At 36.9% G+C, this 27,270-nt stretch overlaps 1 protein-coding gene across 7 annotated transcripts; it reads right to left on the reverse strand.

The window, feature by feature from the left end:
* Positions 1-137: 137 nt before the first annotated feature.
* Positions 138-27,270, reverse strand: GEMIN2 (gem nuclear organelle associated protein 2). 7 transcript variants are annotated; one of them, XM_086709859.1, is made up of 10 exons: positions 27,110-27,270; positions 26,634-26,718; positions 24,542-24,631; positions 24,200-24,259; positions 21,753-21,866; positions 19,905-19,949; positions 18,287-18,355; positions 13,895-14,005; positions 10,841-10,899; positions 138-1,026 (listed from the first exon to the last, which is right to left on the reverse strand). In XM_086709859.1, exons 1-10 carry the CDS (start codon positions 27,244-27,246, stop codon positions 990-992), a joined length of 807 nt encoding a protein of 268 aa, XP_086565985.1. In that variant the 5' UTR covers positions 27,247-27,270; the 3' UTR covers positions 138-989. The 7 variants fall into 7 exon arrangements, with proteins under 7 accessions (XP_086565985.1, XP_086565984.1, XP_086565989.1 ...); XM_086709858.1 differs by having other exon boundaries at positions 138-1,029; XM_086709857.1 differs by lacking the exon at positions 138-1,026 and adding an exon at positions 8,571-8,960.

Genomic DNA, 27,270 nt, shown 5'->3' on the forward strand with positions numbered 1-27,270 from the left:
CCTTTAACAGATGAATGGATGAAGAAAATATGGTATAACCAAAAGAAGAAAGTCCTGTCATATGCCAGCATGGATGAACCTTAAGGACATGCTTAAGTGAAATAAGCCAGTCACAGAATGACCAAAAAAAAAAAAAAAAAGGTTATCACTTTTACGAGGTACCCAAAGTGGTCAAATTCATAGAGGCAGAAAGTAGCATGTTGACAGGGCTGGGGAAAGAGAAATTAGGAGTTGTTCAAGGAGTATAGGATTTGTTTTATGCAAGATGAAAAAGTTCTAAGATCTGCATTGACAATGTGCATATAGTTAACAATACTGTAAACAAAAATTTAAGAAGGTAGATTTCATGTTAATGTGTTTTAATTTTTTTACTGCAGACAGAACTGTTGACAAAAATTTTAAAAACTATTTGCATGGCAGAAAACACTATTAAAATGTTAAAATAGGGGAAAATATAGTGCATATCATATTTGCCATAAGTGCATATCTGCCCTTTAAAAGAGCACATCAATGGGGCATCTGGGTGGCTTAGTTAAGTGTCCAACTTTGGCTCAGGTCATGATCTCCCAGTTCCTGTGTTTGAGCCCTGCATCGGGCTCTGTGCTGACAGCTCAGAGCCTGGAGCCTGCTTCAGATTCTGTGTCTCCCTTTCTCTGCCCCTGCCCTTCTTGTGCTGTCTCTCTCTCGCAAAAATAAATAAACATTAAAAAAAAAAAAATAAAAGTACATCAATTTAAAACACGGATATCCTTTAATGTGGCAATTCCATTTCTATAAATTTAACCTAAGAAAATAAATGAGGGTAAATGTGGTCAAAGGGTATAATCTTGTTATAAGATGAATAAGTTCTAGGGATGTAATGTATAACATGGTGACTATAGTTAACAATACTGTATACTTGAAAATTGCTGGGGATGCCTGGGTGGCTCACTTGGTTAACCATCTGGTTCTTGATCTCAGCTCAGGTCTTGATCTCTAGGGTCATGAGTTCAAGCCCTGTGCTGGGCTTTGCACTGAGCTTGAAGCCTACTTAAAAAAAAAAAAAAAAAAAGGTGCTAAGAGAGTAGATCTTAAGAGTTCTCACCACACACACAACATTTTGTTAACTGGAGTAAGTGGTGGATGTGTTCACTATTGTAATCATTTTGCAATATATATGCATATTAGTCCAGCACACTCTACACCTTACACTTAAAAGACAATGTTATATGTCAAATATATCTCAAGCTGGGAAAAATGAGTAGGCAAACTTGTATGTATAAGGATTTTCACTAGTTAAGTGTTCATTTTTTAAAAATGTGTTATTTATTTTTGAGAGAGTGCAAGTGGGGGTGGGGGCAGAGAGGGACAGAGGATCTGAAGTGGAATTTGCGCTGACAGCAGTCAGCCCAACATAGGGCTAGAACCCATGAACTGCGAGATCATGACCTGAGCCAAAGTTGGACACTCAACCAGTTGAGCCACCCAGGTGCCCCTAGTTAAGTGTTCATTGATGACACTTGATTAAATTATGGTACTGTCATGTAAGGAAATACTGTGCTGCTGGTGAAAGGGAGGAACTAGATCAACATATATTTATGTAAATGAATGTTAATTGGTATTAAGAGAAGTTTGTTACAGGATACTGCGCATATAATGTATAAATATACATGATACTATCAAAAAGACTGGAAAGTTACAAGTAAATTGTATAATAAATGGAGATTTTTACTTTTAGCTTTATATTATTTGAGTTTTAAAGTAATCATCCCACAATCCCTAAGTCAGGAGGGCTAACTAGCAGAGGTCTTTGGTTAGGGAGAAAGACATTATGGAGGGTGCCATCTGGAAAGAGGATTTATTGTACATCAAGATGCCCAGTGCCACAGAGAAGAGATCGTTTACTATGTGGAAGTCAAGCCAGTGATGCAGATCGTGAAGTATTTCAGCCATTTGTGCTGAGGAACCATGTAAGCTGTTGTTTTCTCTTTCAAAAGGGGGAATCCATGGGTTATCAGTTATAGATCTGCTTGCAGAAGGAATACTTCTCCAGTCTCACCCAAAGTTGTACTGAGCCTCATCCAAACTGCCCCTTTTGATAATAACCCCTTCTTTGAAGCAGTTCTTTATTTCATCTCTCTATAGATCTATCTTTCTATCTGTCGATCTATCTATCTATCTATCTATCTATCTATCTATCTATCTATCTTTTGAGAGAGAACACAAGTGGAGGAGGGGCAAAAGGAGAGGGAGAGAATCTTAAGCAGGCTCCACACTCACTGTGAACCTGAGGCTGACCTCAATCTTAAGACTGAGATCATGACCAGAGCTGAAATCAAGACTGGATGCTTAACCGACTGAACCATCCAGGTGCCCCTGTAGCAGGAGTTCTTGGGAGGAATGTTGAAGGGGAAAACTCTCAGGACCCATATTTGGGATGGATGGGACAGTGGTGAAAACTCATTTCCTCATAGTATAGGGTTTGTTTGTTTTTTAACCTTTTGGGGGCCAGGGACTCCTATTTGGCAGTGTGTTGATGTTTATGAACTCCTTCTCATAATGTTTTTAATGCACAAATAAAATACATAAGGCTACAAAGGAAACAATTGTACTGATAAAATGTTATCAAAACATTATTTTTTTTGAGAGAGAGCACAAACAGGGGAGGGGCAGAGAGAAAGAATCCTAAGCAGGCTCTGTGCTCAGTGTGGAGCCTGGTGCGGGGCTCAGTCTTATGACTGTGAGATCATAACGTGAGCTGAAGTCAAGACTTGGGTGCTTAACCACCTGAGCCACCCCGGTGCACTTCAAAGTATTTAAAATGTGATGTAGGGGCGCCTGGGTGGCTCAGTTGGTTAAGTGCTCAACTTTGGCTCAGGTCATGATCTCACAGTTTGAGTTCGAGCCCCGCGTCGGCCTTTGTGCTGACAGCTCAGAGCATGGAGCCTGATTCAGATTCTGTGTCTTCCTCTTTCTCTGCCCCTCCCCTGCTTGCGCTTTGTCTCTCTCTCTCTCTCTCTCTCTCAAAAGTAAGTAAACATTAAAAAAAATGCGATATATGTGCTTTATGTTAAACAAGGCAATATATTTAAAATAGAGGCAAGGGATGCCTGGCTGGCTTAGAAGAACACGTGACTCTTGATTGTGTGTTTGAGCCCCATGTTGGGTGTAGAGATTACCAAAGATAATAAACAAACAAACTTAGAAATATATATATATATAGAGAGAGAGAGAGAGAGAGAGAGACAAATTAAAATTAATTTTTTTTTTCAACGTTTATTTATTTTTATTTATTTTTGGGACAGAGAGAGACAGAGCATGAACGGGGGAGGGGCAGAGAGAGAGGGAGACACAGAATCAGAAACAGGCTCCAGGCTCTGAGCCATCAGCCCAGAGCCCGACGCGGGGCTCGAACTCACAGACCGCGAGATCGTGACCTGGCTGAAGTCGGACGCTTAACCGACTGCGCCACCCAGGCGCCCCTAAAATTAATTTTTATGTGAAGACATCAGAATGACAGCTGTTGTTTAGCTTGCCTAAGAACCTGTGGGGTGTTCTTTAAACTGAAGTAGTCTTGTGGCTCAGTTCCTTCCATTTATAGATCAGTCATACCTAGGTAATACCAGAAAGTAATGCAGATATTTGTGAAACCAGAGTGAGAACACACAACTACAATGTTTGGTGTTGGCTTCCAGGCCTATAGTAAGTTGGCACCAGAAGCTATAGACAGGAAATCTGCAGTCAGACATGATCTAAAGGCAGGTTTTATATCTACTGTATTCTGAACTACTGTGTGAATATTCTGAAATATCTGCAACTACACTTTGATATGAAAACATCTAGGACTTCTGATGCTAACTAACAAAGTCACAGGTATTGATGAATGATACTATGGTTTGTTTCCTATATTTATAACTGGAGGAAATGCTAAGTAAAAGGAGGATAGTAAAAATAGAGATGTAATTTTTTTCCTTTTCAAGTTCATGGGCTCCAGGTTAGAAACCTGCTAAAAGGGATAAAATCATAAGATTGGTGTAAACATTGAGATAATCTGTGTAAATAGCACAGTGCCTATTGTGTGTACATATGGAAATAAAGAATAAAAATATCACACAGAATGTTTTGGTTTATAAGCCTTTTGCAATTAGAAAGTGGCTTAGATTTCAGTATCCTTTTGCATGACTTCATCTTAATTAGAGTCATCAAGGGCCCTTACTGAGTAGCATACCTGTTTTAAAGAGCAGAAAGTAGAAAAGTGTACCATATGAATGACAAACTATGAGGACAGCATAAAGTGTTTAGTCAGTGGCTTCTACTAACCATAATGACACAGCTTGAGTCCTTGTGTCTAGCAATCAAACCTTGTAACTGGAGATGTCATCAGAACTTTAGTCCATTTGGGCTACTATAACAGAATAGGCTTATAAGAAACAGAAATTTATTTCCCACAGTTCTGGAGGCTGGGAAGGCCAAGATTAAGGGACAAGGAGATTCAGTGTCTGGTGAGTACCTGCTTCCTGGTTCACAGATGTTTTTGCTTGTGTCCTTATTTGGCAGAAGGGTACTAGCTAACTCTCTGGGGTCTTTTTTATAAGGGCACTAATCACATAATGAGGACAGAATTCTCATAATCTAATAATCACTTCCCAAAGACCCTGCCTCCTAATATCACTTTGAAGGTTATGATTTTAATATATGGATTTTGGGGGGACATAAGTATCCAGTCCACAGCAGGACCCAATATGCAGTGACAAAAGGAAACAAAATCCTAGAGCCAACGTTGCCTGGTGAACTGTTTCAAAGCTCTACTAGAATATAGCTATAGGATGGGAGTTCACTCAGGCCCTTAGACTGATTGCAGAAACTGGAATTGGCACAGTTTTGGGGGTCATCAAATTTTAAGAAACTGGACAGAACCTACAAAAGCTTTTCAAAATGCTCTTTGAAAAATGAGCATTGTGATCAACTATATTTTGGAATCCATCCTCTTTTGTAGATCTTTAATGCACATTAATGACATTTTACAGGTTCTGAAAACCTCAATAATCAGCTTAATTTTATTTTATCTAGTACTTGATCACAGTACCATTTTTTTTTCCAGAAACCCTAATAGCTCACATAAATCAATATTCTGGCATCATTTGGGAAACTTTTTTTTTACAAATTTGATGGGAATTTGGTAACATATATAGGCAAAATATAATCTTGGCATGAACACAGGTCAACTTGACCTGTCTCAATAATTTCTAAAGCATTTTTCTTTTTTTTTAATGTTTATTTTTTGAGAGAGAGAGAGAGAGAGAGCGCGCGCGCGTGCGCGCGCGAGCAGGTGGGGGAGGGGCAGAGAGAGAGGGAGACACAGAATCTGAAGCAGGCTGCAGGCTCTTGATATGTCAGCCCAGAGCCTGACGTGGAGCTCGAACTCACAAATTGTGAGATCATGACCTGGGCCAAAGTCGGAGGCTTAACAGACTAAGCCACCCAGGCACCCCTCTAAAACATTTTTTTATCTTTGTCCCCAGATGCTAGAACTGATAACCTGAACCACTTTTAATCTAATTCGGCCTCTAACTGCTTATTTTGCTAAAAGACACAGATGAAATAATCTTATTTTTAGAAATAGAAATGAATATAATTTTAATTAAAATATCACAATTTAATAAACATATAATATCCTCCTGAACAAAAGAAGTAATCTTTTATGTGGAAAAAAATTATAGGTGCAATCTAATTTACTTTGTCACTGCTCCCATCATAGACATGATTAAACTACCACTTGGTAGCTGTAATTTTCAAAATACCTCTAAATTTTATATTTTGGGCACCTGAGTGGCTCAGTTGGTTAAGTGTCCAACTTCAGCTCAGCTCACAGTCTCATGGCTTGTGGGTTTGAGCCCTGCGTCGGGCTCTGTGCTGACAGCTCAGAGCCTGGAGCTGCTTCAGATTCTGTGTCTGCCTCTCTGTGCCCCTCCCCTGCTCATGCTCTCTCTCTCAAAAATAAATAAATGTTAAAAATTTTAAAAATAAAAATAAAACTTTCACATTTAAGATGTGTAATTTTTCAGTAAGCTTAAGAGTTTCTTTCTTTTTAAAAAAAATTTTTTTAACGTTTATTCATTTTTGAGAGACAGAGACAGGGAAGGGCAGAGAAAGAGAGGGAGACAGAATCCAAAGCAGGCTCCAGGCTCTGAGCTGTCAGCACAGACCCTGATGCGGGGCCTGAACTCACTTAACCAACAGAGCCACCCAAGCGCCCCTGAACTTTAAGGCTTTCTACCTAAGAGTTGGGGAAATTTTTCTCCTCAATTTCTCATTAAAATCAAAGGTACTTTTAATTGTGAAAGGCTTGATAAACACTAAAGCTATATTGGTAGTCTTCTTACTTTATTCTTAGGACATGAGTGGTTTAAAATGTCTTTAACTTTCATTTGTCTCTACACTCCTGAAAAATATCCTATGCCAGATGAGTCCTTATAAACATGAGTTCTCAGTTCACTATTAGAGATTCTGTGGCTTGCTGGAAAATAGAGGTGTAACTACTTAATTTATACCACTTGTCTTCTGCACATGCAAAATTGCCTTTTTTAATCTAGTCCATAGGAATTATGTTCTTCTGTGAGCAGCATGTGTAACAAGATGCTCAGCCACTAGTTATAGAAGAAATGTAAATTAAAAGATTAATATTTCAACTTTATTAAATCAACCCCCAGCCCCTCACCCCCTAAGCATCAAATCAGCAAAAAATGTGAGGCTGTACACTGGTAACTGGGGTATAGGTTGGAAATCTAAACTCTTTAATGTAGACAGTGCTGGCTCCCTACCCAATATTCACTCTCTTTTCTAACAGAACCCCCATTTTTGGCAGGCCTGACAGTGTTATCAGCTAAAAAATTATACTTTCCAGCTTTCTTTATAATTAGAAAATTTTATAGATTGCTGGCAAATAATACATAAATTGAGCGTTTCTTGTAATGTTTTGCTCCCTTGATATAGACAAGAGGGAGTGGTGCCATTTTATTCTTTCTGGAATCTAGATATGAGGCAAGAGATAAAGCAACCATATCATGACTAAAAAGATGAAAGCTATTAAAATTGATGAAAGAGAGATCTGGACGTAGTCCAGGGCATTTAAGATATCGTAGAGCTGCTTTACCAACCCTGAACTTGTTACACCACAATTATTATGAGAAGCAAAAGTAAATCCCTAATTTTTAAAACCTCAGTTCAGTTTTCAAATGCAGTATTAACTGATAAACTCATTACTGGCAACCCTACTCTTGGGAACTTCTGGTCAAAGAAAGGAAAAAGTTTTAAAAATGAAGATATTCATGGTAGCATTTTCTATATGGGATTAACACTGAAAACAGATTAGATACCCAACAATGAGAGTGTTTAAATTATGGTAAAACACAATTTGGATTATTAGGCTATGATTTAAAAATCAGCTAAGATGTAACAAGATTCAAATACAAAATTTCTAGTCAATTTGTAACTCGTGGCAAAACTACTGGTAGCTTGGTCCACAGGTATTTCCAATCCCCTCTTCCTTTCACTCCCCTGCCCCTCCCCCCTTTTCCTTTTCTACCTCTTACTGGAAAGACTGGAAAGGCTTACAATTTTGCTTCCCTACCCTTCTCCAAGCTACAGGTGATCCTGTTATACACTGTGGACAACAGATGAACACAAATCTGCTGTGAATTTCTGGAGAAGGTTTTGCCTTCATGACAAAAGAATCAGATGTGAAAGGCTCTGACTCCTTCCCCCTTTTTTGGTCCTGAGTACAGACACATTGCCTTGAACTGCAGTGGCCATCTTGTTACCACAAGGGAAAGGCCAAAAGATTCTCAGAGACATTGGTATTGTGGGATCAATCATGGAACCAATGCTAGTAGCCATCTCCTCTAGCTCCTCTAGACTTCTTGTTGTGTGAGAAAAATAATCCCCTACTGAAAAGCCATTGCTACTTGAATCTGTTAAAGTAGAAAATATTCCTAACCAACAAAGAAATAGATAAAAAAACACATAAATTATAAGTGATATGAATAAGAGATTTGACAGACAAAATGATGTGTTAAGAAAAAGTATTATTGAAAATGATGTTAAAAAGTTAACAAGTTAAAAAGAGAGTGAGACAGAGCGTGAGCGGGGGAGGGGCAGAGAGAGAGGGAGACACAGAATCTGAAGCAGACTCCGGGCTCTGTGCTAATAGCACAGGGCCTGATGAGGGGCTCTAACCCATGAACTGTGAAATCAGGACCTGAGCCGAAGTTGGGCACTTAACCGACTGAGCCGCCCAGGCACCCCAATCAAAATTATCTTAATTCTAATAGTAAGGACATTTATCCATTATCTTTTGTCAAGAGTCAAACAAGATTTTTTTTTTTTTTAATGTTTATTTATTTTGAGAGAGAAACAGAGAGGAGTGGCAGAGAGAGGAAGAAAGAGAATCCCAAGCAGGCTCTATAATGTCAGTGCATAGCCCAATGTGGGGCTTGATCACACAAACTGTGAGGTCACGACCTGAGCCAAAACCAAGAGTTGGGCTCAACTGACTGAGCCATCCAGGTGCCCCAAAAAACACATTTACAAGAAAAGTTCATGTGTATATATGTAAAAACACAATGAAACAGCACCTCTGTACAATTTCACCATACAGTTTCTGTACAGGATGCTTCACCAATAAATGGCACTCAATTTGTTTTAAAAGCATGTGATTACAGAAAACTGTTTAAACTATTCATCAAAAACTCGCTGGGATTTTCCAAAGATACTTTGGATATTCAAAGCAATGCAATTTATCTTCTGAATATCAAGTTGAGATGCACAGGTTAAGATGAAGGTCCTTCAAATAGTGCTGAAGATACTTGAGTTGTCACTGTATATCCTCAGACTCAGGCTGCCTTCATCACCAGTATCTTCCATTCCTGAGAGATCAACTACATCAAGATGGTTCATCAGCTAAATCACGTTGGTCAAAATACCTAATAAAGAATTTAACGTACGTTTAAAAAATGTTAATAGCACTATTTGTAATAGCAAAACACCACAAATAACCCAAATATCCATCAATAAGGGCACTGGTTGAATAAATAACAGTACATCAACACAGTGGAAGACTATGAGGCTTCTGTAAAGAAGGAATGAGGAAAATACCTACACTGCTATAGTGCAGTTTCTAGGATTTAATAAGTGAAAAAAAAAAAAAAAATGCAAGGTACAGAACAGTATGTTTAGTATGCTACATTTGTGAGCATGTGTACAAATGCAGATATATTTATATATACTTGCTTATACTTTTAAAAAGAAACAATAAACGATAAACCAAAAATTTATAATAAAATGGAAAACTAAGGGGGAGAAAGGCTAAAGACGATAAAGGTGAATTCTAAAATATTTCAAATGTATCTTGAATTAAAATTTTAACTTTGGAATAATGTAAGTATTTTATGTAATTATAAAACAAGATAAAAAATAATCAAATGAAACAAAATTGCAGTAGAATGAAATATTTTTTACCTTCACTGGTAATTAAACACAAGTAAATAAAAATAATTTACATCTTTTTATTATGAAAATGGAAATATTTATATTAATTGAAAATGCCCAGTGTTGGGGCGCCTGGGTGGCGCAGTCGGTTAAGCGTCCGACTTCAGCCAGGTCACGATCTCGCGGTCCGGGAGTTCGAGCCCCGCGTCAGGCTCTGGGCTGATGGCTCAGAGCCTGGAGCCTGTTTCCGATTCTGTGTCTCCCTCTCTCTCTGCCCCTCCCCCGTTCATGCTCTGTCTCTCTCTGTCGCAAAAATAAATAAACGTTGAAAAAAAAAAGAAAAAAAAAAAAAAAGAAAAAAAAAAAGAAAATGCCCAGTGTTGAATAGGAGATGGGCGGTCTCACTGACACGTTCTGGGAATACAGAAAGGTATGAGTTTCTGGAAGGGAAACTATTAATAAATATCTGTTTTAAAACTACATGCCTGGGTGGCTCAGTCAGTTAAGCATCTGACTCTTGATTTCTGCTCAGGTCATGATCTCACGGGTTGAGTTCAAGACCCACAATGGGCTCCATGCTGACAGTGCAGAGCCTGCTTAGGTTTCTCTTTCTCCCCTCTGCCCCCCCACCTCAAAATAAATAAATAAATAAACTTTAAAAAAAGTACATGCATAAATAAATAAAACTACATGGCATGCCTTTCAACTTACTTCTAGGAGTTTGCCCTCAGGAAATAATAGGATCTTCACTGAAGCATTACTTACAGAGAAAAACTAGAAATATAGGGAATTGTGGGGCACCTGGGTGGGTCAGTCGGCTGAGCGTCTGATTTCAGCTCAGGTCATGATCTCATGGTTTGTGAGTTTAAGCCCCACATCAGGCTCTGTGCTGACAGCTCAGAGCCTGGAGCCTGCTTTGGATTCTCTGTCTCCCTCTGTCTGCCCCTTCCCTACTCACACTCCGTCTCTCTCTCAAAAATAAATAAACATTAAAAAAAAAAAATTTTTAAATAGGGAATTGCGATACATATAATATTGTTTCTTTACACCTTAATTTACTCTGCTTGAAAATGAAAACAATAGGGGCGCCTGGGTGGCTCAGTCAGTTAAGCTGCCGACTTTGGCTCAGGTCATGATCTCGCGGTCTGTGAGTTTGAGCCCCGCGTCGGGCTCTGTGCTGACAGCTCAGAGCCTGGAGCCTGTTTCAGATTCTGTGTCTCCCTCTCTCTGACCCTCCCCCATTCATGCTCTGTCTCTCTCTGTCTCAAAAATAAATGTTAAAAAAAAAAAAAGAAAATTAAAAAAAAAAAGAAAATGAAAACAATAGTCTCCATTAATAACACTATTATAAAGCAAGGAGCCAAGAGTTACTTACCTGCTAACCAGGCAGATTAATAAATTCAAAGCAGGAACCCGCTCATCATCTTTGCTGTCCTAAAGGGAAAAAAACAGAAAAATGAAGAGTTCTCCCTAATATTTCTGAAGCAAATTTGCTTTTAAGATGTAAAACATGAAAAATTTATTAGATAATAGTAATAATCACACGGCAATAGAAAACCTCAAAGAAAAAGGATAAAACTATAGAATTAATAACCCTTGAGGAACATCTAACATGATCTTTTGAAAAAAGATCCTCAACAGGGAAAAGAAACAGTTGAAGGCTCAAAGGAGAATAACTTGGGAGAGAGATCTTTTCTTGTTCCAAGTAGAGGAGCAAAAAAAAAAAAAAAAAAGGAGCCTATATCCTAACTAGGCAGTAGTGAAAAAAAATTATATAAAAATGTGTTAAAGAGCTTACAACTGAGGAGTGAAATCCTGGCTTCTAAATTAAAAAAAAAAAAAATTTTTTTAATGTTTATTTATTTTTGAGAAAGAGAGAGAGAGAAACAGAGTGTGAGCCGGGAGGGACAGAGAGAGAGTGAGACATAGAATCTGAAGCAGGCTCCAGGCTCTGAGCTGTCAGCACAGAGCCTGACGCGGGGCTCGAACCCATGAACTGTGAGATCATGACCTGAGCCGAAGTCGGACGCTTAACCACTGAGCCACCCAGGCACCCCTTCTAAATTAAGACATACCAGAGGGGCATCTAGGTGGCTCCATTGGTTGAGCATCCAACTTTGGCTCAGGTCGTGATCTCACGGTTTGTGAGTTCAAGCCCCATGTCGGGCTCTGTACTGACAGCTCAGAGCCTGGAGCCTGCTTCAGATTCTGTGTCCCCCTCTCTCTGCCCCTCCCCCACTTGTGTTCTGTCTCAGTCTCTCAAAAATAAATAAATAAATGTAAAAAAAATAACAGACATACCAGAAACCAGTTCAGGTAAGGGTTCTCAATTGTAATGAAGGTAGTTGCTGAACTGTATGTTTTATAAAGTGGTCTTACAGAGTATAAAATTTATTTATTCATTCATTCTTCATTTTAAGATTTTTTTAAAATTACTTTTTTAAAGTTTATTTTGGAGAGCTTGTGTGTGCACGAGCAGGAAAAAACATGGAGAGAGAGGGAGAGAGTCCCAAGTAGGCCCTGTGTTGACAGTGCAGAGCCCCATGTGGGGTTCGATCCAGAAACCATGGTGAGATCATGACCTGAGCAGAAATCAAGAGTCAGACACTTAACTGACTGAACCATCCAGGCACCCCAAGATTTTATTTTGTTAAAGTAATCTCCACACCCAACGTAGGGGCTTGAACTAACGACCCCACAATCAAGGGTCACATGGCCTGCCAACTGAGCCAGCCAGGCGCCCCTGATATTTATTTTTATACATTTCAAGATATAGTCACAATAACCTATTGAGTAATGTTGTAACAGACATATCCCATGTTAATTCAAACTCAGGACAAACTTCCATGGTGTTAGTGTACTCAACTCTATGTGTCAAGTGCTATATGGAACAAAGCTAAATAAAACCTACTACTTGCTAATAGCACAGAAGATGAAATATCTGTATTAACTTTAATGAAAGGAAAAATGTGCTAAGTGCCCATAAAAAAGATACAAAGTATACTGGGAAAATAGAGGATACAGAGATTCTTCTTAATTGTTAGGGTCAGGGAAAGTATCATAGAAAGTAGTGGAATATGAGGCGGCCTGGGTAGCTCAGCTGGTTAAGTGTATGACTTCGGCTCAGGTCATGATCTCAAGGTTTATGAGTTTTAGCCCTGCACTATTAGTGCAGAGCCTGCTTGGGATTCTCCCTTTCTCTCTGCACCTCCCCGGCTTGCACTCTCTCTCTCAAAATAAATCGATAAAAACTTAAAAAAAAGTAGTAGAATATGAGCCAGATTGTAAAAAGTAAATGGTATTTAGATGCAGAACTAGAAGCCTGAAAAGGCACTTCTGTAGAGGAAATAAATTCTAGGAACAAAACATGGGAAATATTTACTGAGTATTAGTAGCAAGTACATTTGGCTTGGAGTACAGGCCATATAAGTTAGTTTCGGCCATAGCATGGATGTTTAATAAAAATATTTTGGAGTAGTCAGTGGAGAACAAGTATACATTTTGTGGAAGGGAAAGAAGGGATGAAAGAAAAAATTACAAATGGGCTTAATCCAGCATAAAATTTATTTATAATGCTGCAGGCATGAGTTAGTTAAGCATCTGACTGGAGAAATTCAAAATAATCATTTTGTCAGAGACTGTTAGTTGACCATTCCAGCTTGTGTCCCCTTACTATTTAGCAAATGAAGCTCAGTTTTAGCTGAGGACACTGCCACCAGCTAAAAGTAAACATTTCCCACAGTTCTTTATGGCCATGTGACTAAATTTTGGCTAAATGAGCTATACAGCCAGATGTGCTTGTGGAACCTCTGGGAAACTTTATTAGAGGATACCTTTTCTTCTTTCTAGCTTCCCAAAAGCAAATAATATAGTGGCTGAAGCTCCAGCAGCTGTCCTGGATCATGAGGTGAGCTTGAAGATGGAAGCCACGAAGCAGAACTGAAAGGCCTGGGTTACTGCCATCTTAGATCTGATCTATCCACTTGTAGACTTCCCTTATTTAAATTTTTCTTTTTCTTTAAGTAGGCTCCACACAGAGCCCAATTTGGGGCTTGAACTCATGACCATGAGATCAAGCCTAGGAGGTAGACAATTAACTGATTGAGCTACCCAGGAACCCCTTAATATTTATTTCTTTTAAACTTGATTTAAGTCATCTCTACACTCAATGTGGGGCTTGAATGATAACCCCGAGATCAAGTCACATGCTCTTCAGACTAAGCCAGCCAGGCACCCCCAGACTTCTTTTATCTGAGAAAAAAACAGTTCCATTTTGTTTAACCTGTTATTTTAGGCCCATTTTTATTATGTGCCTAAATCTAACCTCCACTAATAAAATATTCCACATTTTCCTATTTCAATGGGATCCTTCTTATCACCATATAAATTGAAGAGTGCTTTCAATTTGAAATAGTAAGTTGTAACTTACCACTAAGAGTCTTACTTCAGAGCACCTTCTTGCAAGCTGCCGAATCAGTGAATGAGCCTCAGGTAATAAAGGTTTTTCAAGACAAGCCAATAAAGCATAAAGCCACCTTCCCTAAACAGGATTTTAAAAGGTAGTAAGTAGCAAATACTACACTATAAGTTTAACTTAAAATGTCCAATGTTGTGTCTGGTTATTTGCTATGGATAACTTTATGTAACATTTAACTGTATTATGTTTGGATACAGACAACAAAGGATCATCTAGACAGCCAGCTGATCTCTTTTGTATCCTCTTACTAGAAACACAGAACATCAGACACTTCAAAATACCCTTAGCCCTAAAGAGTTCATTTCAGAGGTTCTTACTATAAATGAAGTCCTAATTCATGACCAGAAAACTACATTAAGAAGTGTGTAAGTCCATGCAAAAATTAAGATACATTTTTTCCTCTTCCGTCCATAGACAGATACATGAATAATTTTATAATTTTATAACTCTGTCCCCTGTGTCTATACAAAGGAACTATACTCTAGATGAAATAATGTTTTGATACTTCTATACTTCTATTAAGTACCATGGCAAATGAAATCTATCCCCATCCTCTTTTAAAATGGTTTTTTCAGACCACTAAAAATAAAATAAAATAGGTTTTTTTCAATTACAAAAGGAATATATACTTAATGCAGAAAAACTGAAGAATACAAAAAGCACAAACAAATAAACCTGCAATCCCACCATTCAGATAAAATTTTTGCTAAAACTTAAAAAATGTTCATCTTTTTCCTGTTTACACATACAACTTTTAAAAGATAAAGTTTTATCATTATTGTAACATTAATAGTGGGGTAATAACATTTTGTTACCATCTCTTTTACTTGCAATACATAATAAATATCTCCCAACATTGTTAAATGGGATTAACGAGGGAATGTTATTAATCTCAACATAGCACTTATATAAATACTCTTTAACCAAGTACTTATCATACTTTCCTATCATAGCTGGTTTATTCTTTCTTTCCCCCAAACTCTGTGAGGTTATAATGATAGATATTATACCCCCAGGACTCAGTCTAGAGTTGGAACACAACAGGAGCTTAATTAAAATATTTGTGAAATGAATGTTCCATTTTGGATGCACCAAAACTTACTTAGCCTATTTCCTATTATTGAGCACTTAAGAGGTTTAATTTGTTGCTGTTATATAAAAAATAGTGTGATAAATATCCTTAAAATAAATTTTAGAGCATTTCTCATTGATTTCTTGGGCTAAATTCCTAGAAATAAAATGGTGGTATCAAAGCGTATGTATGTTCATAAAGGTTTCTGAGATATAACCACTAAATTTTACTCCATAAAAGATGTATCCAATTATATTTCTACCAGCAGTGTATATGACAGAGTTTAATCTGAGCAATACATCACTTTGGAGAAACCTAAAGAATATTAGAACAACGGTTACATAGCAATTTATGCAACAAAAGTAAATTAGCTCCTCAAGCAACCCCAAAATCAATAAAACTTTTTCCTAAACAAAAGATTCACATCTAGGTTTTTTTAAATAAATAGTAAGTGGAATTCTCTTCTATATCAAAAAAGCTATTGTACATTTAAACTTGACTCACATGTTCAGCACCACATTTACTATATATAGCTGGCATTCAGGTATTCAAATGGTGCTTAAACCTCTGATTGTCTAAGATTTATACTGAGAGGTTCCTTTTTTCAAAGGTCAGCAAACAGTGAGCACACTGTGGCAATACTAAAACATAAAACCCACCACAAAATAGCAAAAAATTTTCCTTAATACTTTTATATTTGGATGAAAAATGAGGCTGTATTTCTCAAAAAAATATTAAAGTAATCCCAAGTACAGAAATTTTCAAAAAGAGTTCCATTTTCCTTTTGTTAGTATATGATAAGCAAACTTCATGATCTAGGTTTTTACTTTAAACACTGATATTCTCAATAGGAGTGTTCTGTTGGTATGGTTACTTGGATACAGAAATTGAACACTTTGATTTAAGAGACAGTTACTCAAAGTTAGACTCAAAGGATTAACTAGGTTACAAGTTAGTAAAGCAGTTGTCATTGGTTCAGAAACACTTCGATGGTTCCTCTGGCAAATACAGTTACTTTTTGGTAATATGCTTTCACTAATTAATAGGAAAAGCCAAACTTACCACCCTCTTCAGTGAGTAATCTTTAGAAGTTAAAAAATAAAAATAAAAAAAAATCTTACAGCACAGAGTTAAAAAAATAAAGATTAAAGGAAGAGAAGGAAAACAGGTCATGTAATACTGCTAAAAGTTCACTATCAGACAGAAAGAATTGATACAGAATTTAGAGTTCAATACACAGATGCCAATGAACAAGTAACACGAATACGAACAAAGTTTTCTATTGAAGGTATAGCTAATATACTAATGCATGGGAAAAATATTGTTTCACTGACACTGAAAGAAATATAAATTGTCTTTAATTTGAAATACTACTATAAATCCACTCAATTTGAAAACAGAAATTATAAAATGTTAGATTGAACCATACTGAATTACTGATAATCAAATGTTTTTAAACTACAGAAATAGCAATTGCATTATGGTTCCAGAAAAATAGAGTTGCAGGGAAAAGAAATAAGAATCCTTTGCTGATGGCATTCTTAACTAGTTCATTCCTTTTGGAAAGCAATCTGGGAGAGTGTTACAAATGCTTATAAAACCTTGACCCAATAATTATATTCTAGCAATATCCTAAGAAATTGACAATTAAAATGAAATTAATATAAATGTTTATAATTTAGTCATGATTGTAAAATATAAGAAAGAACTCAAATGATCATAATGAGAGAATCAAAGTAAACTATAAGGCATTAAGACAATGGAAATTATGTGAATTATATTATCATACGGAAACATATATATGTAATATGAGCTAAAAATTCCAGAATAGTACGTTAATTACACTATGTAAAAGACATGTTTGAGCACTGAATCAGAAACAGTGATTTATTTTTTTAATTTTTGTTTATTTTTAATTAAAAACATTTTTTTAATGCTTTTATTTATTTTTGAGAGAGAAAGACAAAGCCCGAGTTGGGGAGGAGCAGAAAGAGTGGGAGACACAGAATTGGAAGCAGGCTCCAGGCTCTGAGCTGTCAGCACAGAGCCCAATTTGGGGCTCAAACTCATAAACCGTGAGATCATGACCTGAGCGAAAGTCGGACGCTTAACCAACTGAGCCACCCAGGTGCCCCAACAGTGACTTATTTTGATTTATTTTTTAGAAGCAGTGATTTTAAACATTGTTTTCCCCTTAAGAAAAGTACATGTAACATAGCAGAGACTTAAAAGAATAAAATACAAAAACAAAAAATGAAAATCTAGTGATAAAGGATATCACCATCATACTTATGTAAGAGCCTTATCTAAGCCAGTTGGCTGAATGGCAAGCTTAGAAATTTGTACACTATATAATGTTGGTTTATCTGTTTCTCCCAGACAGATTCTAAACTTCTGGAGGGCAAAGATTATATCTTATGCTTTGACAGGGAGCTTTGGAGCCTCAGGTACACTCTTTTACAAATATCTTTAACTATAAAAAAATACATGTTTCTAAAAATCAAATCTAGCTTCAAAGGACAATAAAATTTCTTACTAGGGGATTAATGCAGATAATTCATTTATATAATGCCCATCAAACTGACCCCGTTTTTGAAGGTGAAAAATGAGCTGTGAATATAAAACTATAAAGTAGAGGGGCCATTGAAGCGTAGTTGTTAAGAGTATAGCCAGACTGCTGGGGTGTGAATCTCTGTTCTGCCAGTTATGAGATGTGTGATCTTAAGCAAGTTACTGAATCCTTATGTGCTCCAGTCTCCTTATCTGTAAAATGCAAATAACAGCTCATAGGTTACTGGAGGACTCAAGGAGTCACTATATTCAAAGTTCTTAGAGTAATGCCTGGCACATAGTGCTTGGTATTATTGTTGGCATTTACTATTCTTTTGTGGATTGGATTTCAAAGCCATTTGAGAAAATGTATTTCAAACTTTGTTAAGCCAGTCAAAATGGGACCTCCAGACTGGATGCCAGTTTGTGACTGTTTGTTACTACACTGCCATGAGATATGTTGCTTCTCTCAGGATATAAATCAACTCTTTAGTTGACTTTTTCTAAGGCAAGTCTTTTTCAACAAAAGAAGTAGCATGTTGATTTGCATGCTAGCATAAATTACTAATTTCAGTGCAAACAAACATAGTTTACATCATACACATAATTATACACAGGTATGATACATACACCTATCCATAAACATGTTAGTCATATCTCATATATGAAATAAGTATGTATAATTTTGTCTGCATTATTAAAATAAAAAGAAGCAATACTACCAATTCTGGAGTAAAGTCTCTTTCTCCAAACCAATTACTCAGATATTCCAAGACACTAGTTACTGTTGCCTAAAAAAAGGAGAAAGGGGAAGTGGAAGAAATGAATTAGTAATAAAACAAAGACAAGCTCAACATGGGTTTCATTAAGTTTAGTTAGAAAACAACTCTGATATTTAAAATGGTCCCATTCTTTAGACTTCCAGAGAAAATTATGACTGTAGTTAGTAATTGGTTAGGTGGCTCACTCAGTGAGAAGACTTTTTAGACAAATATTCTTATATACTTTCAAGTATCAATATCTTGGTTTAAATCCTAGGATTTAGTTTGTAACTACTAATTTAGTTTACAAATACTCGAAAAATTCCATGTGCTCTTAAAAAAAATCTTTGCATAAATACCTTCAAGTTATTTTCATTAAGTCAAAGTGAAAATATAAAAAAAAAGTTACTGTGGAGAAAAATCTGTTTTATTTTTTTTTTAATTTTTTTTTTCAACGTTTATTTATTTTTGGGACAGAGAGAGACAGAGCATGAACGGGGAAGGGGCAGAGAGAGAGGGAGACACAGAATCGGAAACAGGCTCCAGGCTCTGAGCCATCAGCCCAGAGCCTGACGCGGGGCTCGAACTCACGGACCGCGAGATCGTGACCTGGCTGAAGTCGGACGCTTAACCGTCTGCGCCACCCAGGCGCCCCAGAAAGATCTGTTTTAAAGCTATATAGACAGAATTTATTAAACTGTTGAAAATATTCTCTCGCTTATTCAAGTATAGTTGGACACTGAGAATGACTACTACAGCATTTAATGCAAATGATCAAGTAAGTGAAACTGTTAGCCAGTATATGATTTACAACAGCGTATGACCCTTAAAAAAATTTATCTTCCAAGGGCACCTAGTGCTATGTGAAGGCAAAACAATCAAAATTTTTACTTGCTCTTTAAGTAGGTAATAGAATTCCTCATCCTAAAAGACTGAAGAACCAAAGTCCATTTTTCTCCCCTTTTGTCTAAGAAATTATTTTATTCTTTTTCTTTTTAATTTTTTTTTAATGCTTAATTTTGAGAGGTAAAGAGAGACAGACCTTAAGCAGGGGAGGGGCAGAAAGAAGGAAACAGAATCTGAGGCAGACTCCAGGCTCTAAGCTGTCAACACAGAGCCCAATGTTGGGCTTGAACTCACTAACTGCTAGATCATGACATGAGCCGAAGTCAGAGGCTTAATCAACTGAGCCACCCAGGTGCCCCTGTGTATTTCATAGCAATTTCACCTTCATTTTACTTCAAATCCCAAAATCTAAGACTTATAACTGAAATGTACACAATTGAATAGTTTAGCAAAATGATTTAGCATGAGCTCTGGAATTAGGTCAAACTGGGATTGAATCCCAGTGTTGCCATTAAATTTTGCTGAATAACCATCTCCAATTCTGTTTCCTAATCCATAAAAGTTGGATATTAATAATAACTCCCCATAAAGGGTTATATTGGTGATTAAATAAGAACTGTTAAAGAGTTTAGGACAGGATCTTACATATTGTAAGTGTTCAATAAATGTATTCATAATACTTTCATACACATTGGAAATAAAAGAATAAATACATCCTTATTATGGATTTTACCTGATTCATTCTGCTAACAATACTAAGCAAGGGAGGAAAACCAATCTGAAAGAAAAATGAGACTGAAATTTACTAAATGGTATTATAAAGGAGGTATTGAAAAATGTTTTTCAATTTGACTACATAAATTTAAAGATAATGATTTTAGTAATTAAAATGTTAAAGTATGAAATTTCTTAAAATGATAATATGAAAAAATTGATACTATGACAATAACATGTTGTATACACTTTTTCAAAATCTTCAGCTAAAGCTAACATTTTAGGAATTAAAGGTACTTGACTTAGAGTGATTTTTTTTCAAACCTAATCTGATTCAGTTAAAAAAGTACGCTGAAGTTTAATGCTGGGATCCCTCATTATGAAAACAGCACTGATTTCTGAGAAAGTTAAGAGGATATGCATTAACTCTGCGTCGTTAAATGGTTCTTTCACATGATGTATTTTATTTGTATATATAAGTAAAATAAATACAATAAATTTTAATAAGTTTTAATTGTCAAATTAAAATACATTTTGAAATGTAACATACATTATGGATATTACCCAGAAGAACAACAGATTGTGTAAGAAACAGTGTCAAGATAGCTAGCTTATAGATCTGAATTTACTTATACCCCTACCACCATGTGTAAGAGTGCCTATTTTCCCAACCCTTGTTGACACAGATTATCAAATTTCCTTTGTCAACGTTAGCTGGAAAATAGCAGCTCAGTGGACTTATATTTCTATTACAAGTGAATGCGGGCATCTTCTCATGTAACAGAAATTCATATTTTTCTTTCTGTGAGCTACTTATATCCTTAGCCTTTTCTGTTTTAATTGGGTTCTTGATCTTTTCATGATTTTTGGAGATTTTACATTTTTTGGACCAATTAGTTTTTGTTGTTTTGTGAAGTGTTGTTAACACTTCATCTCCAGAATATGAAATCTACTAAGTATTTTTTTTAGGTTTATTTATTTATTTTGAGAGAGGAAAAAAAGAGTGCACACATGCAAGTGGGGGAAGAATAGAGAGAAAGGGGGAGAGAGAGAATCCCAAGCAGTCTTCCCACTGTCAGGGCAGAGCCTGACGCAGGACTCAAACTCAGGAACCGTGAGATCATGACCTGAGCCACAACCAAGAGTCAAGAGTTGGATGCTTAACCAGTCAAGCCTCTCAGGTGCCCCTGAAATCTACTAAGCATTTTTAAGCATCTGTGTCATGTTTTCCTTTGTTTCCCTGATGACTCAAAACTCATAACCCAGGCTAAAAAAAAGCCCTGGGGGCACCTGAGCAGCTCAAGCATCCGACTTCCACTCAGGTCGTGATCTCACAGTTCTGAGTTTCAGCCCCGCATTGGGCCTTGCACTGAAAGCACACAGCCCACTTTAGATCCTCTGTCTCCTCTCTTTGCCCCTCCATTGCTTGCACGCATGTGCACGTGTGCGTGGTTCTCTCTCAAAAATAAAAATAAACATTAAAAAGAAAAAACAAAAACCCTGAATTTTATCTAACTCACAAAATTATCACATAGCTAAAACCTAAGAGATAAGAAGCCCACCTAAGAAAGGTCACAGTACACTGTTTCAAAAACTGGGCTGCACATTTTTAAGTTAAAGAGCCACTTAACTAAGTCATAGGTTGGCAAACATTTTCTGTAAAGAGGCAAACAGTAAGTATTTTAGGCTTTGCAGGCCACACACGGTCTCAGTCGCTTAGTATTATAAAAAACAGTCGTAGCTCATTGGCTGCACGAAAACGGGCTGCAGACTAGATTCGGCCTAGGCTGTAGTTTGTGAAGTCTTTATGTTAAATTACACACCAAAATTAGAACACTTTTGTTTTGTTTATCCACATATCACCTACTTGTACATAATCGATTCCAGGACCTTCACTTGTAGCTGGTCCTACAGCCCCTTCAGCACATAACCTTTCACCCAGACAAAATTTTTTCCAGCCTTCTTCATCTTCAGACTTTGGCTAAAAGAAAAAGAAAAAAAAAAAAAAAGGAATTTACTTATTTCTATGTATTTTTCTTTTACTGAATAGTAAAAAAAGAAGTGAGGTCCTCTGTATTCCCACAACTTCAACACAAAGATATGGTACCTGTTATGGGCTGAATTTTGTCTCACCAAAATTCGTATGTTGAAGCCCTAACTTCCAGTATCTTAGACTGTGACTGTATCTGGAGACAGGACCTTTATAATGGATTATATTAAAATCAGGTTTTTAGGGTGGGCTTTCATCCAATCTGACTACTGTCCTTATAAGAGGAAATTCAGACATACCAAGAGGCACTAGAGATGCTTGTGCACATAGGAAAGACCATGTGAGGACACAGCGAGAAGACGGCCATCTGCAAGCCAGAGAGGCCTCAAGAGGAGTCAAACCTACTAACACCTTGATCTGAGACTTCACAGTCTATAGAGCTGTGAGAAAATAAATTACTGTTTGTTAAAACACCCAATCTGTAGTATTTTGTTATGGCAGCTCTAGCAAACTAATACAGTGCCCAAGCGTTACACATTACGTGGGACATGTCTAGTTTGGATCACACTTTAATGGACACTAACAAGAGTAGGCTCAGAAAAGGGTGATAAAGATGGAAACTGGTATGGAAAAAAAACACACTAAGAATGTTTATAAGAACAAAGGATGTTTATACCAGGGAAAGAGACAGGATGACGTACTTCGCATACCTGGAAGGGCAGTTCAGTCAAAGAAAGAATAGGTTTATACTACACCATCAAATGTAGGACCAGTGGGGAGAGGCATTCAGCTCAATGTAACCACATTAAGAAACAATTTTTATTTGTACATATCAACTTGCACATTACTTTGCATAGGTACAGTTTTTCCCCCTGAGGATAAATAGCTTTCATTAGATTCTCAGGACAGATATGAGACCCCGAAAAAGTCTATTGTACTAAAACAATGTATTTGCCCTTTCCATTACTCCATTAGGTCAGAGACTATTTCTGCTTCAGGTAACACTGAATAATTCCCAGATTATTAACTACAGCAGGTACTTTATAATAAATGATTGAATAGATCAATAAATGTTTATATTTACATAGTTGCTTTAAATGTCAGAATGCTTTAGACATTTTTCATTTCATTATTTACGTAACGATTACTTTTGCCATGATGAACATGTTATTGCTATTAATATTCCACTGTTTTGATGGACCAGAATTTATTCAATCAATTATGTTAGGTCATTTACATTTTTGACAAAATTACGTTGTCATAATGTTACTGATGCAGCTTCTTTTTAAATTAGTAAGCATGTACCCTAAAGTCCTGATGCTGAGCAAGAAAAAAAAAAAAAATCTACACATCTACCCTTCCTCCCCTACCCCCTTTTTACCAGGAGGCCTCACAACACAGCAAAAGGCTTTATAGCCAAACAAACTTCAATTTGAATTTCAGCTATCCCTTTTATGAGTTAAATGACTGTGGGCAAGTAACATTAGTTCATTTCACACTTTTCCTAGAGCAGAGCTTTCAATTGGTATGGAGAAGAAAGTAGAGTCTATATAGTGAATCTCTCAGCTTTCAGCTGGTAGTCCAAGGCTATGCAAGCAGCCTCCTCCGTTTATCCCAATGTGTCACCATGTAAAAGACATTAGGAAGCACTGCCTATAGGAAGCTTCTAAAACCTGGAATCTACCAGCTACCTGAAACTGTGAGCAAAACTGTGTGCTGGGGCACACAATTTTCTCCTTTGAAGATAAATAACTTGCGTTTGATTCTCAGGAAGAACATGAGACTCCCTAAAACATTAAAAATATTGTCCTGGAACAATGTATCCATCTCTTCCCCAACTCCCCTTTTTATTCAGTAGTCCAGAGACTACTCCCGAAGAGTTTAAAATTATATCTAAGTTGATAAAGCACAGAAAATACTACTTTCTAGTATGCATGACGGGCTTTAGCAAAATGTCTGTGGTATGGCACCATTACCTCATTGAATCTTTTTGTAAATACTGAAAATATATTTATTTTCTTTCTTTAAAAAATATATTTATTTTCTAAAAAAGCAATGTCTAGAAGAACTCTTAAAATTTGTAGAGGCCTAACAATACCTATCCAAAGCCTCTCAAGATGCTATGGATTAAAACTGTCATAAAATAACAACTTGCATTACTGATTCTATATTTTTAAGACCACCAATATAATGGAATTGTTTCTATTAATGGTCAGTGAAAAGGAACAAAAATAATATAGGTTAAGTAGGTGAATCTTTAAAGACTGGCAATAAATAGGAACCATCTCAAATAGGTACACATTGTACAACTTAAACTTACATACCATGGTCACATTACTGTCCAACTGTTGTGATTTCCAGTGACTTCTATGTCTGATCACACTCTGAAGGAAGAGAAGTTAGACAAGTGATCTCCAGTGAATGGATAACTAAAAAGAAATCAGCTGTGCAACATTCTAACAATCCTGAAATTTGGAAAACATGTTTCAAACTGTATTATCTCTAATAATTATTATTTGGTAATTGATTCATAAATATTTTAACTTCATCCTTCAGAATAATGAATCTTATTTTTACAACTATGGCCTAAGAACAGAAATAAATCTTGATGGAGGAAGGGAGGGACGGGAGAGAGGTTTAATTTGGTTTAAATAAAGTACACTTACCTGTCGAACAGATGAAAACTGTGCCACTTGTTGTTGTTGCCACTGAAGAGTGGGAGAATATCCTTCAGGAGCAGGCTGGCATCCTGAAAGCTAGAGATCAATTCATAAATATTACAGCAAATGTCAGTGGTATAAGTAGAATCTCATGCCTCTATAAAGTAAAAGCAGAATCAAGATGAAGAGTAATAAAGTAGATGATGAAGACCATATAAGAAAAATACTATACTTTTTGCACATGCAAAACATAGGCCTTTCACTTTACTATTTATGTTCAAATTTAAACATTAGTAAACGGGGAGCCTGGGTGGTTCAGGCTATGATCTCATGGTTCCTGAGTTTGAGCCTGGAGCCTGGTTTGGATTCTGTGTCTCCCTTTCTTTCTGCCCCTCCCCAACTTGAGCGCACGCACTCACTCTCTCTCTCTCTCTCTCAAACACACATTAAACATTAGGAAATGATCCTTGCATACTCACTTCAATAAGAGCAATCTGGAATGGTTCATAGTTGAAGTTTCTAAACTAAGAAATATTATATGAGTCCTGAAGATATAATCTAGTCCTATCTTTCTATAATAACAAAACTGTTTGGGGCGCCTGGGTGGCTCAGTTGGTTAAGTGTCTGACTTTAGCTTAGGTCGTGATCTTACGGTTTGTGGGTTCGAGCCCCATATCAAGCTCTGTGCCGATAGCTCAGAGCCTGGAGCCGGATTCTGATTTTTTTGTCTCCCTCTCTCTCTCTCTGCCCTTCCCCTGCTCTCCCTCTGTCTCTCTCTCAAAATAAATAAACATTAAAAAAAAAAAAAAACATTAAAAAAAATAACAAAACTTTGGAAACAAATAGATACATCACAAATAAAGGATTTTGGTATGGGTAGAATGTTCTTAAATAATTTAAGACACTTGACTTTACAAGGGCTACTTCAGCTTCCTAAGACAGCACTACAGTTCAAAATTAATCACATACCGCCTTGAAATAAAACAGTACGGCCACTTTTTAAAAGCTAAGTATATAAGACCTTCTCTTCCATCAACTAAAAACTTATAAATAGGAATGATATGAAACATTACAGTATCTAAGTTAAAATTTCCTGATTATAAACATCAGATAAAGAAATTACTTAGAACATAAAAGGAAAAGGACTTAACACAATTTACAAACTGCTGCTTTCCTTTGACCTTAGGTTAAATAGTAAGTTCCCAAAGAGATCTTCTGTGACTACTTTATCTTGTTACTTATTGGTCATTATACATTTAATTTTCTTCATAGCAATAGTCACAATATATAATTATTACTTTGCTTGTTTGCTCTCTGTCTTCCTCAAGAGAATGTAAACTCTGCTAGGGTAGGGATTTTTCTGTCTTATTCTCTGTTGTATTCCCAGTGAGTGGCACAACCTAGTTGCTTAATTAAAAAATATGCCGGATATGTGGTGCCTGGATGGCTCAGTCAGTTAAGCGTCTGACTCTTGATTTCAGCTCAGGTCATGATCTTGCAGTTCATGAGTTCAAGCCCCATATCAGGCGTGCTTGGGATTCTCTGTCTTCCTCTCTCTCTGCACCTCCCCTGCTTTCTCTCTCTCTCTCAAAATAAATAAATAAACACTTAAAAAAATACTCTGGATAATATAAATGAAAAACATGTGCAAGGTGTTCAAGTAGTTAGAAAAATGTAAGAAATTTGAGTTTCTATTTTTAAAAAACAAAACCCAGTCAAATTCAAAACATGCAAACTATACTAAATAAGATTAAACACCAGTCCAAGAATAATTATGAAGACAACTGGGAAAAGGTTCCCTAAAAATAAAGGATAGTGTAAGTAACCTATTTAAAGAGTCCTTTAGGATTGGATCACCTCCTTAAAATATGATCAGAAAGTCTTCATGAATGCCAGGGTTACTGAAAACCTCTCTGGAAGCAGTAAATGCCAACTGTCCTTTTGGGGAAAAAGTACAAGTTAATGTCTAAAGTCACAGGGAGTAGTCAAATCTTACATATACCATCAGAGATACTGTGGGATACCATAGCATTGATCTTTCAATTCCGGCGGGGCGGGGGCGGGGAGGAAGAATCCCCCGCTGGGTAATATAACTTACAGAAACATTCACACTTTGCTTCCTTTTCAACTTCTTTGGGTCAATTTGAGCTACCACAACATCTGGGCATTGAGCTGCTTCAATCCTACAAACAAGTAATAAATCCAAGAAATGTGATTACGGCTGTGCTTTGTTCATGTGTAGTAAAACAAGCGATCCATAAAAAAAAAAAAACAAAAAAAAACAAGCGATCCATTTCTACAGTTCTTAACGAAATTAGAAAACAAAGTTCAGAATTGCAATTAAAGTACTAAACAATATATTTCTGAAATTAACTGGACTGAAAGCAAGGGATTTAAGAGCACCAAACTTGACACAGGTAAAACTCGCCCATATAAAGATATAATCAAGTGATCCTGATTCGACCCTACCTCGCGAGAGATTGGGGACGGCCACAGAGGCGGGGGCAGAGCGCTTTATCACATTTAGGGGGCAGAGAGGACGACCAGCCCACCCTCAAGGGTCAGATCACTCACTGGACCCGCCTCAAGTATTCCTGAGGCGTGCTCGGGGGTACGGAGGGATCAAAACTTTCTGTCAAGTCGCAGGGCTCCACTGGCAACAGCCGGGGCATCAACTCTTCTACTGCAGACTCTGCTGGTATCCACGCCATGGTTTTTAATCCAGCAGTCCCATC

Source organism: Puma concolor, chromosome B3 (assembly GCF_028749965.1).
Source record: "Puma concolor isolate L17-30 chromosome B3, mPumCon1.1.hap2, whole genome shotgun sequence".
Lineage (NCBI taxonomy): Eukaryota > Metazoa > Chordata > Mammalia > Carnivora > Felidae > Puma > Puma concolor.